At 36.0% G+C, this 15,716-nt stretch overlaps 1 protein-coding gene across 7 annotated transcripts in view; it reads left to right on the plus strand.

Annotated features, from left to right (window-relative positions):
• Positions 1-15,716, plus strand: part of LOC131682018 (cGMP-dependent protein kinase, isozyme 2 forms cD4/T1/T3A/T3B) — a 589,291-nt gene that overhangs the window by 442,540 nt on the left and 131,035 nt on the right. Inside the window, exon 2 of one of the 7 annotated variants that reach the window (XM_058963163.1) lies at positions 5,198-7,026. The exons of 5 other annotated variants lie outside the window; for them this stretch is intronic. In XM_058963163.1, coding sequence (XP_058819146.1) covers positions 5,472-7,026 — 1,555 coding nt within the window. In that variant the 5' untranslated portion in view covers positions 5,198-5,471. The remainder of the gene's footprint in view (positions 1-5,197; positions 7,027-15,716) is intronic. One more of the 7 variants, XM_058963164.1, reaches the window with a different exon arrangement.

Genomic DNA, 15,716 nt, shown 5'->3' on the forward strand with positions numbered 1-15,716 from the left:
ATTTTAGCCCATTTAAACCTAAAATATGTGTTATTGAATCCAATGATTTTTTGTTAATCACATTAACCAACAAAATTATTGTTTTGAAAATATTTTTTTATAAGAACGACCATAAATTTTAGCTTTCAATAAAAAAGTTTTTAGTTTCGATAATGTTCTTTTAGTTTCAATAAAAAAATATTGAAAAAATGAACAATAAATGAATTTTATTGAATTAAATAAATAAATTTATGGTCTCCCGACCAATAATTTTATTTATTGAATTTAATCCATATTTTTATTGAACCTACAAATCTTTTTTCTGCGTGTAGAATAATAATACCACAAACAAATCAATATCACTGATGTGCTTACTATCCGGAAACTTGCTTCTCTTTTAAATGAGACAAATTTTGAATTGTTCTTACTGAGGGTCTAGAACTTTTTTATTTTTGAAAAATAAATATTTATGTTTATATAATTTGGATACTATAACTCATTTGTACGTCGATCTAGGAAACTAATTTTTTTCCAGATTTATGAATAATTGGAATGAGAAAATAAATTTTTAATTTATGAGGTATTTGCATTGTGTTCGTTGAAATAAATTATGTATTTATTTATTAATTAATTAATTAATTAATTTATTTATTTATTTATTTATTTATTTATTTATTTATTTATTTATTTATTTATTTATTTATTCATTTATTTATTTATTTATTTAAGAATATACTTGTAGAGTAAGGACTTTAGTTATGTGTATGTACTTATTGTTTAATATTTAAATTTAGAAAACTTTTTTCATAAACAAGGATCCCTTTGACCAAAAAGCCATCTTTATGTATATTGACTTCAATGATTACAGTGTTTGTTGGTACATATGTTATAAGAACTTTGACATAAGATCTGCTTCCTGCTTACTAATATTTGCTTCCTACTTCCTGATATCTGCTTCCTACTTCAATGGGTAGTGAGATAAAACTATCTTTGTGAATTAACCTTCCGAAATTGGTTGAAACTTTGATTTTGAATACTTTTTCTTTGGATTTGCGGTCAGTACACTAAAATATTATTATATTTTACCTTGAAAATACTACTACATAAAAAACGTTACAATTTTCCGCATCCATAAAGTTATGAAAAGACATAAACAAATGAGTTTTTGGGCCAACATATGGTTATAAACCTATTGTAATAACTTTGCAGAAATTCTTCAAATCCGCGAAACAATAATCTTTTTTTTTCTACTTTATGTTATTAGAGGTTTTTAGTCGGGATTCTTCACCGACCCTTTTTTTATTTAAAATTCTATAATTTTCGAATTTCTCAGACCATTTTACCATTAATTGATGTATTTAGATCCGTTGTTTCGTCGATTAATCAAATCGAAATATTTAATAAAGTACACTTTAAAATTTCAACTTTCCCATATTTCATATAATATAATTCATACTTTGAACAAGTACACTAACCCTAAAAACAAAACCCTGCAGCTTCAAAACATTTTCCCGCTAACTACAAAACAGAACATGGAATGATTTTGCGGAAAATGTAATTTTCTACAAAAAAGCGGACCGCTGATCTTATGTGTTTCCAAAGGGAGAGTCTCTCGATCGTGTTGAAACTCGTAATTTTTAACGAATCTAAAATTGAAAACAAATTGAGATAAAATTGTTCAAAAAATCCATGGAACAATGATAGAATTTTAAACGTAACATCAGTTACATAGGAACCCCGAGCAAAAATATAGTTTGAAGAATAATAAATTGAAGGTTTTTTTGCGAATTTCAAGATACATAATTACCAACGCGAAACTGGTTAAATGGTTTCTTCGAAGTTTTTCATTAACGTTACAAGTAACTTCCGCCTTGTCCGGCCGGAAGACATATTTCCCATCCGCATGATACTCCTTTAAGAACAGCAGAAGAATTTTCTCAAGACACTCCTCCTGGTTCACTTGTTGATTGATGTGCGATATGGCGATATGGCGATATGCAGCATAACGTTTTTTTTTTTTTCAAATTTATGCTTAAACTTATATTTTACTTCGAGGAGTGTGGCCGATTTGTCGCTGGAGTAGTAGATGTCATTTCCTGGAATGTCAGTCTTCTAGAGCGGAAAGTAACTTTCGTCATCCAGCACGAACGACGTCCCGCGGTAGTTCTTCGTCATCCACCGGCACTGCGATTTCACGATCGCTATTTGCTCATCCGTGTACTCGGTGGACCACGTCTTCTTCCGACAGATGATGTCCTCCATCTTGAGGGTTCGGTGAATCAAGGTATGAGAACAGTGATATTTTCGGCCGTCGTCACGCAAACTCGTTCCATCCTTGTTGTCGAATAGCTTTTTCAACACTTGCTTCTTCTTCTTCATCATTATCTGCGCCGGACGGCCGCTACCTTCCGCTCCACGCTCAGGGATACCAAGATCCGGTACGCTGTACACACGGGTACGTTTTCGTCTCGAAAGTAGACCCTAAACTTTTTCCACGATGACCATGCGTTTCGTAAAACCATACAACACGCTCGCGGAGTTTCTAGGAAGTCCAGAGAGCAGTTCTCTTGAAGAGAAAAAAATTACGCTCTGTACTTTAACTACAGAAAGGTATTGAAATCAGTCTCATTTTTATGTTACCAGTGTTACATTGGTCGGATTAAGAATTTGTGTAATCAGCTAGCAATTAACCCTGACTTAAGAGGTCGTGCACCGGCCAATAAGCAGCATAAATAAAAAAGAGAGTAAATTTTTTTAGCAATAACGATGAATGATTTATTTCTGTTAATTTAATGTAAATATGTTATTACCTTTGTTTCACATTCCGTTTATCGTATGCCAAAAGGTGTACGCATTTGAAAGGCCCCATAAAATAAAAAAATTATGACCCCAAAAAATTAAATAATCAGAAAAAAATGAATAAAATAATTCAAATTAATAAAATTAAGAAAATTAATAAAATTAATAAAAGTAATAAAATTAATAAAATGAAATAAATGAATTGATAAAATAGATTAAATTAACAAACATAATAAAAGTTCATATTTTACAAAGATAAATCTACGCCAATTCTTGGGATCACCTATAGATGAAATGATCTCATTTCCCGAGCAAAGCCAAATATTTCAATTTTTTATGTTTCTATTTCAACAACAAATAGAAATCTTATTTCAGTCCTTTTTTTAAATGACATCAAATTTTGAGCTCATTTGGCTATCATTACATACATTGCGTTTCTTTGAAGATTGTTGTCTTGCCCCGTCAAAACATTAAATTAAATTTCGTAATCAACAAAAAATTTCAACACCTCAAGGGGTTTTCAATGCTGACAGAAATAGTTATATTTTTGGTGTCTTAGAGCAAATTCTCTACTTTAGATTTTGATCTTTTAACCATTAACCATTAAAATTAAAATGACCATGAAACCATGAAACAATGCATGAAAAGTCGAGATCTGATGACAAAACAAAAATGCAAATTTGGAAAAAAATTCTTGATGCGTTAGTGGTGATCAATAAAAGTGGGGAAAAATTATACTTTCGTGAGGAGAAAAAAAAGGCTTTGAACATTGAAGCAAGTTTTCAATTTTTTTCAATAACTTAATCACGGCTTTTTTGGAACTCCAAAGTTCGGTTGGTTTCTATTTTTATACGGCATCCAAAAAAATCTGTTTGGTTTCGGGCCCTATGGCTGACTATTTCCTTTAAATGAAAGGTAATAGATACGAGTAAGAGCCTTACCCATTTTTGTGAGAATTTTTGTTGCTTATAAACATTATGGGTATGAAGTGGATTATCAGATCATGCAAGTCACGTAGAGGTGGACTCTGTTACTATAGCCACTTGCTGAACTGCGTTCGACTTTCGTCAGATCGACTAATTCTCACCAAGATCAACCAATTGGAATGGTCCACCTACTTAAATAATTGTGAAAAAGATGCATATTTTTCTGAAAATGTTTCAAGTTTTTGAGAACGGCTAAATGAATGTTTCTCTATTTGTTCAGCACTGCAAAGAATACTTGATATTTGTTTCACGTATTGTTTGGCCTTAAGGGTTGAAAAATAATATTCATATAATATCAATATTTATTAAAAACGCAACGTATCTAAATCTACAATAGAATGATTTCAGCAACTGAATGTGGATAAATGTCTAGTAAGTAATACTAGAGGTTTTTGTTAGGATTCTGGTGGTACAGTATTTCCGTAAGCTCGTTGTAACAAATAGCTATTATTAGACTGTCAAGTAGAGGCGCGCGCCGCGCCGCCGATTTCAGGTAAAAATCGGCGGCGCGCCTGTGCCACGCCGACGTACTTACTATTTGTACCTGCAATCGTGAGCGCGGCGCGGCGGTGGCGGCACAGCGCACACCTCTACTGCCAAGTCTGTCAAAGAAGGCAGATCTCATAATAGTGTTGAAACTATTTTATTTCTGTTTTGAGTGTAGAAGACTATATTTGCTCATCTACTGTACGTAAAAAAATTCTCGTGTCATATACACACGAATCCTCGTTCTATATAAAAATTGATTTTCCTCAGTTCACATTGCCACACTCTACACCGATATCATACGTTCTCAATCATCAATCTTCCAAACGTCACTCAACCATATCTCAATCGTTATCAAAGATCAGCTGCCTCGCAATCAACCACATTCGCGAAGCTCCGTTCTAAAGTGAAGTAATAATTCGAACAGTTCCGTCACACATTGCTCACCACCAGCAAACACCAACTAGGAACTCCATTAGCAGAAAAATAAACACTTGTTTCGACAAAGTTTGCAAAACAATCGTCAATTAGTTGCCACCGCGCTTCGCCTTTGCCGTTAGCATTCCGGCCGGACGGTGATTGTTAATGAGCGCAAATCACTTCGCGCGCCACCCTAACGGATCAAATTAGCTAACGAAAAAAACATCGTTTCAATCGATCAATCGCTCACTAGACTACCCATACTTGTTTGCAACGACGGATTTAATTGAATGCAACGCATGTGCTTAGTAGTATGTAGCAACGCGGGGGGAAGAAACTTTATCCGAATCTATTGATATTTGTTGCCTCTCACAATCGCGTGGAATTAATTAAAAATTGAAGCCAATAAGTAAAAACAAAGTGAACTGAGCAACGCCGAAACACTTTTTGCATGTTGTACACCCATCAGGCAGCGTGTTTCTGTGTATGTGTGTGTGCATACTTCTAACTCCATTGTCTCGATCTAGGCAGAGCGTGAAAACTGTTCCATCAACTCAGCTGAACGAATGGCGAACTAGCATCGGTCAGTCCGTCGCAGGAGTGCAACCGAAAAGGTTTTCCGAATAACGCCGAAGATGGCACAGAACAGACAGTAGCGAAGTTCGCCAACCTCAGCGAGGCTGCGAGAAGAAAAAAAAGTGTTGATCCCCCGAAAATAACCTACAATGAATTAACTGGTGCGTGACTGTGTATGAGTGTGTGTAAACGGTGTGTGTGAAAAGTGAGATAAAAAAAATCAAAATGCGGATCAAACATCATCCTGGCAGGGCAATTGAGGCCAGCTTGTCGCTGGAGCAGCACAACGCCATGGGAGCGCTGTACGAGGCCAATTGGAACAAGGTGCAGTCCAGTATGAACTCGCTGATTGACAGTCACCACGAGCAGGGTCGAGAGGACAACGGCAAATTGACTCCGTTTCGTGAGTTAGACGAAGATGAAGGTCTCCCCGACGAGGATGAGGATGACACGCAAGTTCTGAAACGAAACAGCACGGTACTGAAAGCCCTGAACGGGTACAAACCTTCCACAATACGTCGCATCCGGTTGCGACAATTTCCGGAATGGGACGAACTGAAGGAAGCCAGCTATTCGGAGGAGAATTTAGACGCAATACGACCGCATAGCTCCATTAAACCGTTTAAGAACATTCACGGACCAACGATCGGTTACCGCCAGTGGGATCGAGATTCATCGTCTAAAGAATTCCGGATGTACGTAAATCTCGCCTCGTCGGAAAGTTTTCGAACACCAGCCAACGGCGTTGGGGGAGGAAAAAATACTGCTCTGAAACGATCCAACACGGTCACGATTCAGTCCACGAACATGGATGGCTATCGGCCTAGGACTTTGGATCGTCGGGACGTCTTTCAACGATTGAAAGAAAAAGTTCGCCAACAGAAGCCAATCGACGAGTTCTCCGATCATCATCGAAGCTACGGATTTCCTGCCACTAGTGAATATATCGAAAAAAGCAATACTAGATCTAGGCCCAACGCACCCAACTGTGATACTAAATCTTCTAAGTCCGTCGAGTCCATTACTGCCCTACCGGATAAATACCGCCGAGGCAGTGACGCCAGCGAAAGTAATCTCTCGATAGGAGATCGCATGACCTGCTACCGTTCATCAAGCGATCTCTGCTCCCAAGTGTACCGTGATGAAACCGGAAAATCGTTCCCCAATATTCCGAAAGCAACTGCCACTCTGTCGCGTAATAGAAGCGTCAAAGGTCGCCCCATCCTTGATGACATTCCGGCTGATCTGCTTCCCCAAACGGACGCAGACCTGTACAAGAAAACCAAAAAAGTGGGCTTCGGAAAGATGCTGTACAACACCATCTCTGGTGGGAGTAAATTTCCGAGATCAGTGTTAAAGAACCACTTCAACAAAGACTTCTCCGACACATCGGAGTATGATAGTTTCAGCTTTCGCGACTCAGAACCGTCCGGCTCATCGAAAGCATCCTCGCCTTTTCATCAGTCACCTCCACTATCATCTAAATCGAATTCGTCCTCGTCAACCGCGTCATCCTTCAAGAAACTGTTCCGCACCCGTTCGCGTAACAACCGTCGTCAGCAGGGCAGCGCTTCCAGTTCCGATTCCGTCGATTCGTTCCTTCTGCCAACACCGGAAGAACGACCCGTTCCGCCGCCGGTACCGGCACCCCGCCATCCATCGGCCACGTACCATCGGAATATTGTTCCGGTACATACGTACGCACGCAAACGGCGCACCGGCGCCCTGAATGCCGAACCTATCTACGGCAATCTGGAGGACGTCAGCGAGAACAATGCAGGTAAGTGCGTTTTATTGTGACTATCGGTGTAAATTGAACGGGTCTTGTTAGGTTGGGTCACCAGTGTTACGATGCGGATGGGAGGAAGCCTCCTGACACGCTTTACAATCATCGATCTTCGTCAGCTCGGAAGGGGGCCGATAATAGTTGTGAAATTTTTTTGTGGGGTGAATGGGGCAGTAATGATCGGTAACCCGATAAACCTATTCGAAAGCAACTGTCCGTCATGCGGTTTGTAGTTTACAAATTTGGCCTTAGACCACGCATGGCCTGTGGTAGTACAATTCAAAGACACTCAGTCGCAATTTTGATGGACAATTTAATGGTGATGAAATTATCTAACATTTAAGGTGGTGAAATTGTTTAATATCGTAAATCTTCTGTGCCATCATAAACATTGCATAAAGTACGGCAGTCGGTGACTTCATTTCGTTGACAGTTTCAATATAGCTTAATGGAGTTTTCAGGGGAACATGGATCGTAAAATTTGGATTTCGTTTATTGCTTCATGTGTTAGTTTTTTCTTTGAATTGCTCCTTGACATGGCAAGACGGCGCCGGTGGTTGAGTGGTAAGCGTGACCGCCACTCATTCCAATTTGTCTGGGTTCAATTCCAGCCGAGGTCGTTGAGATTTTTCTGAGGTGAAAAAAACTGTGGTCACGTCTTCCTTCGGAAGGGAAGTAAAGCCGTTGGTCCCCGGTCTACGAGTTTGGTGGATCGATATCTCTAGTCCAGATAGTGAAGTCACCTCTCTGGTGTCGGTAAAGAAGAAGTGATCCAACTTCTATACTTTTACTAAAAAAATATCCACCTCCTGTGATACTTGTGGAGTGCGCGGTAGTATATTCGACCTTTAGGAAAAACAAGTATCGGACTAACCATTCCTTCCCTTTCCTTCCGCGATCTACGTTTCGGCCTGGCCGGCGCCGCCGGTATTTATCAATACTTTGCACATTGAGAAATGTTTCGCTACTCCCAAGCATCATTATCTACTTATTCTCTGTTCAACTTCAGCTAGTCCAGATCGATAACGGAGTAGCAGCCAGGGGTGGTCGCACAAGCTCAAGCTTAAGCTGAATTGCTCCTTGACATGGTCATTACTTATATTTTCTCATTCTGGCTTTGTCATTAATGGATTGGAGAAATTTGAAAATAAATAACCAGTATGATATGTTCACCATTTTTAAGTTAGATTCAAGCCTTCCTACTGATGCTTCAATAATTTTCGAATAATGGTTTGCGAGACACGCTTCAACGGAACCTGTACAGGGTGCTTGGTTCATGATTAAGAACCTCTCGAGGGATGATTGACTGTCATATTTGGAGAAAAAATTGTTCTACACATACCATCAAATCTCAACCGTTACAGAGTTATTAAACTTTTTGAGTAGAAAACTTATTTATCTTAGAATACCTCTAACTACTTTGTATTTTCAATCTTTTAGTTCCATTAGAAAGGTGAAAAAATTCCCTATTGAATAGTGTTCACATATCTTTCAGTTAATTAGTTTTAATTACCTTTTAGTTGTAAAGTAGTTAAAAGTTGGTAGTTTTGATGAGGTTTTCGTTAATTTTCTCAAAATAATGAATTATGATTATAGCAATATCTTTTATCCAAAAGTTGGGTTTTAGGACGATTCATAATTTGTTCTTCAACATCATATTCCTATCTCTTCTCGTTTCTTTGTAATTTCATTACTAATTTTTTCCTGTAGTCGACTTGCAAGTGCTTAAAAGACTCTAATCTAAAAAATATGCTTTATATCGTTATTTCTAAGGCTACATTAGAAAGCTGAGAAAATTTCCTGATGATATATCTACAAATATATTTTAGTTAAGTGTACTAAATGACTTTTTACAAATAAATTAACTCAAAATTAGCGTTTTTGGAGAGTTTTGTAATTATTCTATTTATTATTCAACTAAATTTATCGTTACTATTGTTCATTTGGTGCCCCTTAACATAACTTTTTATTTGATACTTTATCCATTTCGCTGCAAATTAATAGTTGACACATCATGACCTCACCACAAATGAAGTGGGTTCGAAATCGTCGTTTTTGAATATAAAACAAGGTGATAAAAATGATTGTGCTTCAAAACTTAAAGAGATAATAGATGGAGTCAAGGAAAGAATTGTAGAACTTGCTGAGATGCTTTAGTTCTATGATAATAAAGGTGATATTTATTATTTACTATTTTAGGAAAATAAATGCACTTAACTGAAATATATTAATACATTTTTCTTTACAAAATTTTTCTGGCTTTCGAATAAAAATAAGAAAAGGTACAATAAGTGCCATACTTTTTCAACAAGAGCTAGTATTAGGGAAAATGAGATAAAATATCAAAGTTCAATAACCCAAACACATGAAAATAAGAAAAAGTAAGTATATCATGTCAAAGAACAAATTATGCAGTTTTTCAAGGCTAACAATCTGAATTATTAAAATGGTGATATTAATTATTAAGATTTTCGCGAAATGAACGAAAAATCCATCCAAATTGTTGAATTTTAAATTAATTTGCTGTGAAAAGGTTACTTAACCTCAATAACTGAAACATTTGAGGACATCATTCTATGGGAAATTTTTTCACCTATCCAATAGATATAATTGATTTGAAATAAAAAGTATACTTTTTGAGTTAGAGCTATTTTAAGTCAACTAAGTTTTTAACACAAAAAGTTCAATAACTTAGTAACGGTTGAGATTTGATGGTATCTGTTCAACGAATTTTTTCTCCAAATATGACAGTCAATCATCCGTCGAGAGTTTCTTATCCATGAAACAAACACCCTGTATGTGTTTCTCACTGAATAATAATCAATAATCTTTGAACACATAAAAAGACATGATTATCCCTGGCAATTGCAACACATTGATACAAGGGCAAATTTTTAAAATGGCATATAGTTTTTTTTCGATTACCGTAGTTTAGCTAGCTTGGTCGAGCACCCGCTGCATGCAACGCCACATCCATAAAAAAATGTCAACGGAGGAAGTCTACTACCACCCTGTTACACAATGTTGTCTACAACATTGAAAAAGCTTTTTCACTAAAGCAATGAAGTTTAAGAATTTTTCTCGACATTGATGGTGCTGTTGACAACTTGTCTTTCGAATCCATTTTGGAAGCAGCACAAGGTTATGGAATACCTTCATCTATCACGAACTGAATACACGCAATGCTCAGCAACCGACATCTGTGCTCATCGTTAAGACAATTAGAGATAAGGAAACTGAGTGTCGGCGTATGTCCTCAAGGTGGTGTGCTGTCACCACTTCTATGGAGCCTTGCCACCGATGGCATATTGAGGAAGCTTAATGAGCTTGGTTTTCTGACATATGGGTTCGCCGATGTTTATCATATAACATAACACACTTTTTGATGTGATGCAACAAGCCTTATGGGTTGTTGAATAATAGTGTCTTCATGTTAAAGTATCAATAAATCTAAATAAAACATCAATGATGCTTTACACGCAACGAAGGATTACAACCGGAGCTCGTCCGTTTCAGTTCCTTCGGCCATGATAATAGCTGCAATGCAGTGCACAGATACACTTGCAAAAATACTACTATTTCAACAATTTTTGATATGAGAAAGACACATAGAAGTAAAACAATCACCGTTTTGATATACAAGACATTATTACTAAACGTTTGATTTCATGTCCATTTCAACCTATGGTTGGCTTTTTTAGTTAGGGAAAGTATCTAAAGTTAGTGGTTTGAACTTAAAGATTAACTTAACATTTAACTAATGCGATATGATTTTTTAATGAAAAAGATCAGAGACCAAAAATGTCAAAGTAAGCTCCGATGCCAAATTTTACATCATTTGGACAATTCTAGACCCCACCCACTTCGCTTGAAGCTTTTGAAATTGGTACCATGGGAAAATATGGAGAAAAAATATATTAAATGCTATATCCTTTTATGTAGCTCTCAGAAAATTATAATTCATCCCTCTTTTTAAACGAAATAATCTTAGTATTTAAATATAATTATTTCTGTTCCTCGAAAAATACGAGAAAGTGTGTTACTGGGTCATTTGGTTCCCAATAACTCCTATTTTCAATAATAATTCCGTGATGCAAATCATACATATTTTGCAGTTTTTTCTAATGTGAAAAAATCTCAGAAATCGAACGAATCCTTTTTTAATCATTCATATTAAATTTTATCATTTTCTTGTGCATATATCCCTATTATGCTTCATTCAATTTTCATAAAATATTTCACGTTTAACGTGAAAAATTCTTAGGAATAAAAAAAAAATAGTTTCGTTACCAGTAAAATTCAGAAACATCAAATTTTTTGACATTAACTTTAAAAAGCACATTTTTTCAATAAATGTCCTAATACCTCAACTTCCTCAATTTGTCCAGGAATGAAATTTTTCTCATGTAATCCCCAAGCGTATTTTACATTAAAAGTAGAGAACTAATTAAGAATTTAATAGTACATTTAATCAATGTAAAAAAATGTGGGATCGATCGTAGCAATCATCAACGACGCATGCAAACAATTTTTTGCTCCGCCAAAAAATAATTTTCTCGCGCTTTATTATTGGATTTAGAATATTTACAACGTTAGTGATTGTTTCCGATAAAATTAAGATGCCGATTACGTATTCGGTTTTTGCACAGTTAGAATCGTGGGCAAGCGAAAGGTGCCCGTTCGAATCGGTCTGTATAGTGAGGAAGGAGATCTGTTAGTTTGTTCCCGATGTTAGACAATGCTCAAGCCAGAAATTTTCATGTGTCGTGGTTGCCATCAATGAAAATGTTGAGTTTAGAGTTTAGAATCATTTTTTTAGAATTCGAGAATAATACACTGCCAGTAACACTAGATGACCAGCGATCGATCAAGAATACCAGATCTGGAGTTCGGCTGCAGCACAGATGATCGGGATAGTTGAGTTCACGACTGCAAGATTAGGGAAACTGAACATATAAATGTCGATGCCGTCGGCCAAAACGAAGATGACGCCGTTTAATACTGGACAAATGCCTTGACGAGTTTCGATACTTTGAGCAAATAAATTGGTGAGATCTAACTTGTTTATCCTTTTAATTCTTTGTATATGCAGCAGAATAGCTGGAGTTCATCTCGATGATGATACCTGGAAAACTTTTTCTGAAATTGATTCACAATCCTGATTGGATTCTGTATGGATTTCGGCGCGGATGCAGCAGCCGAATTCGGCACCGAATGGTTCGGAATCGGTTGTTGCATTTGAGCTAGAGTGCATGTTGAGTCCAATCAGGATTACGACCCGATCCGGAATGAGTTAGAGTTGGTAAACCCGTAGAGAGGCGACCCAAACAAAAGTCCTTGGTTTCATTGTAGTGAATTTGGGCTATTAACTAAATCTTATGCTGATTTCGTTTTTGAATAAAAGTCGCTCTAGGTTCACTCGAAACCGTAATTTTATATTGGTTTTGTAAACATTAGGGCGGCTCGAATACAAAACCAAGCGAGTGTCCTATCCCAGGAACCAAAGGAGTGACATTAACCCTCTTAGCCAAGTCACTCCAAACGATTTATTAAATCCCCATCAAATTGAAACGGTCGGTACGGTTGTCCACGTTTCTTCCTCATTCAAGGCTCAAAATGGTTCGTTGACTAAGTTCTTCATTAAAGTAATAATTTAATTGCCTTACAATTTTGAATCGTCTTCATTTTGTACACTGCGCGGTTGGCCTGACCGCTTTAATGATTGTGTCACATAGCATATGTACCACAAACATTAATATTGACAAGAAAAATTGTAGGCAAACGTCTGCAATTTTCCAGGATCCCTACATGTATTGGCTGTGTACGTGTGGACTAGACTAGACTAGACTAGACTAGACTAGACTAGACTAGACTAGACATTTAACCAATGTAAATAATGTCACGTGGGTTTGTTCGTACGTAAAAATTAATTCTGAGCACAAGCTTTGGGTTGGTTTTTCGATATTTCTGTTTCAGAAAAAATACGGACATCAACATGAAATATAGGATAACGATAGGTCAGCCGTTTGGGGGCACTATAGGTTACTACTGATCGTCTCACAGCTATGCAACCACGCGAGCCGGAATGAACAACTTCAATTCTACACTCTGGCAACGACGAGGACAACGAAGTCAGTACAAAGCCAGACGCAGCCAAACATGTTTTTTTAACATTTCCATTCGCGTTTTCATGATTTTTTACATTATTTGCTACTTCTTATTTTCTTACCTGAATGACGTCAATTTAATTTTTAAATAATCTGAACTATTAATACTCTTCAAATAAAAGTTGAACCGGTGATTTTCTAGGCGTGTACATAGTTTAATTTAACCTCGAACCTATCGTACCCCCAGATTTTAAAAACATCGAAAAAAGTGCCTTCGCATTGTTGGACTTAGCTTGAAAAATATTTAGCCATTCCAAAAAGTTGCCAGAGTATAACCTTTCCAACGAGTGCTTGTTTGTTAAAATCAGTGCAAAAATATCATCGCTCGAGCTTGCCAAAACCCTACTCTACTCTAGACATAAAAGCCCGCCATCTTTGATTCAGATACGCCATGTCTAACCTTTGTACAGCAGTAGATATCAATGTTAGACTTCCAGAGTTCCAAACATCTTCCCATACCAAACATATTCAATTTGTATCAGATGTTTCTTAGCCACGCAAAGTTTCCGGCTTGCTCCAGTGCTCTATTTGGAAGTTCAAAATCGCGATAGAACATCATTTTTCATGCTTTAGACCAGCAGTACTCAACCTTTTTGATACCGTGGAGCCCATAGAAATCTCCCCGAGTTGCTGCGGATCTCCACGGTTAAACATCGATTTTGTATGCTTTTAACATGTTATTTTCAGTTTGTTAGGAAACAAGAACTGAAATTTCAATATGCGCTCGGAAAATATATTATAACCCCCAGGAACGAATTCACGGCCCCCCTGGGGGTCCGCGGACCCCAGGTTAAAAATCACTGCTCTAGACAGCTATATATATATATATATATATATATATATATATATATATATATATATATATATATATATATATATATATATATATATATATATATATATATATATATATATATATATATATATATATATATATATATATATATATATATATATATATATATATATATATATATATATATATATATATATATATATATATATATATATATATATATATATATATATATATATATATATATATATATATATATATATATATATATATATATATATATATATATATATATATATATATATATATATATATATATATATATATATATATATATATATATATATATATATATATATATATATATATATATATATATCAAACCAAGAATGTCCACATTCTATGGTTTCATACAAATAATCGCCAACACAAGGTCGCCATTTTGAATTTGTTTCTGCCATCTTAGTTTGAGTATGGCGACGAACATCCACTGTGGCACTGCAAAAACAACAACTGAACTGAACGATTTACGAAAACCGTGACCAAGTTTCTGAAATTATCAATAATAGTCCTTGTATTCATGAAACTATATGTTTCTATTTCCTAAAAAACTTCTTCGATCCTGCTATATACATGGCGTTACATTCGAATGTTTGGTTGGTTTACTGTGGTTGTTGCCTGGTCAAGGTTAGTTTTTGTTTATGATTCTTGTTCATAATTTGATTTGTTTAAACTACAAAATTGTCGACAGTCAAACGATTTTCATGATTTCCGGTGCTGTCGGTGCTGTGAAGCGACTTTTTGCAATTTCTCATCACGTTACCGTGATATTTTATTCATGAGTTTACTGTCGGACTTTTCTGGCAAAGTAGCGATATTTGTGTTCGTGACTGCAGGATCTTTGTCACCATTTACCATACCATCGAATTTTTTTCTCGTATTGACGTGACAATATGATCATAAAAGTGTGACTGATTTGCAGTATCTTGTTCTGTGAACTATATCACGAACACAATTTGTGGTTCTACAATGTGTTTTTAGTACTCAGAACAGTTTTCGTTTTCTGTCGAGATATCTCATTTGACCTTATCAAACGAATGACGATGTTAGAGGTCTCAACAGTTTTTGTTGTATCTGCTGCTCGTACCTATTAATGGTCGCTAGCCGGTGAACACAGTTCATGAAAAAATGCATGGAACAAGAATTATTTCCACGAATAAAATTTAAATTTTGTGAAATAGTTCGCGTTAAAATTTTATGACATTGTGTAGAGTTGCATGAAATTAAAAATGATTAGGGATTTCTTCTAAATACCACAACCTCGCAAGATATATCGTGCCTCGTGCACTAGGAACCATGGACCAGCTCACGAATCCATGAATAATATTTCATGATTTTGTGAATTTTTTCTCGAACACAAATGGTCAGGCATGACTAGACTAGAAATCATGAACCAGTTCACGAATACGTGATTAATATTTTATAGTTTTGTGAACTATTTCGCGAGCACAAATGATGAGCCATGACATGACATGACATGAACATGAACCAGTTCGAGAATACATAAATAATATTTTATAAATTTTGTGAACTATTTCACGAGCATGAATGGTAAGTCGTGACCAGTATACTGGGAAAAACGAATCAGGCTTTCGTGAAATAGTTCACAAAAACGTATTCAGACTGTTTTGATTTTGTGAACTCGTTTACAACTACGACAA

The sequence above is a fragment of the Topomyia yanbarensis genome, chromosome 2, assembly GCF_030247195.1.
Source record: "Topomyia yanbarensis strain Yona2022 chromosome 2, ASM3024719v1, whole genome shotgun sequence".
Taxonomy (NCBI): Eukaryota; Metazoa; Arthropoda; class Insecta; order Diptera; family Culicidae; genus Topomyia; species Topomyia yanbarensis.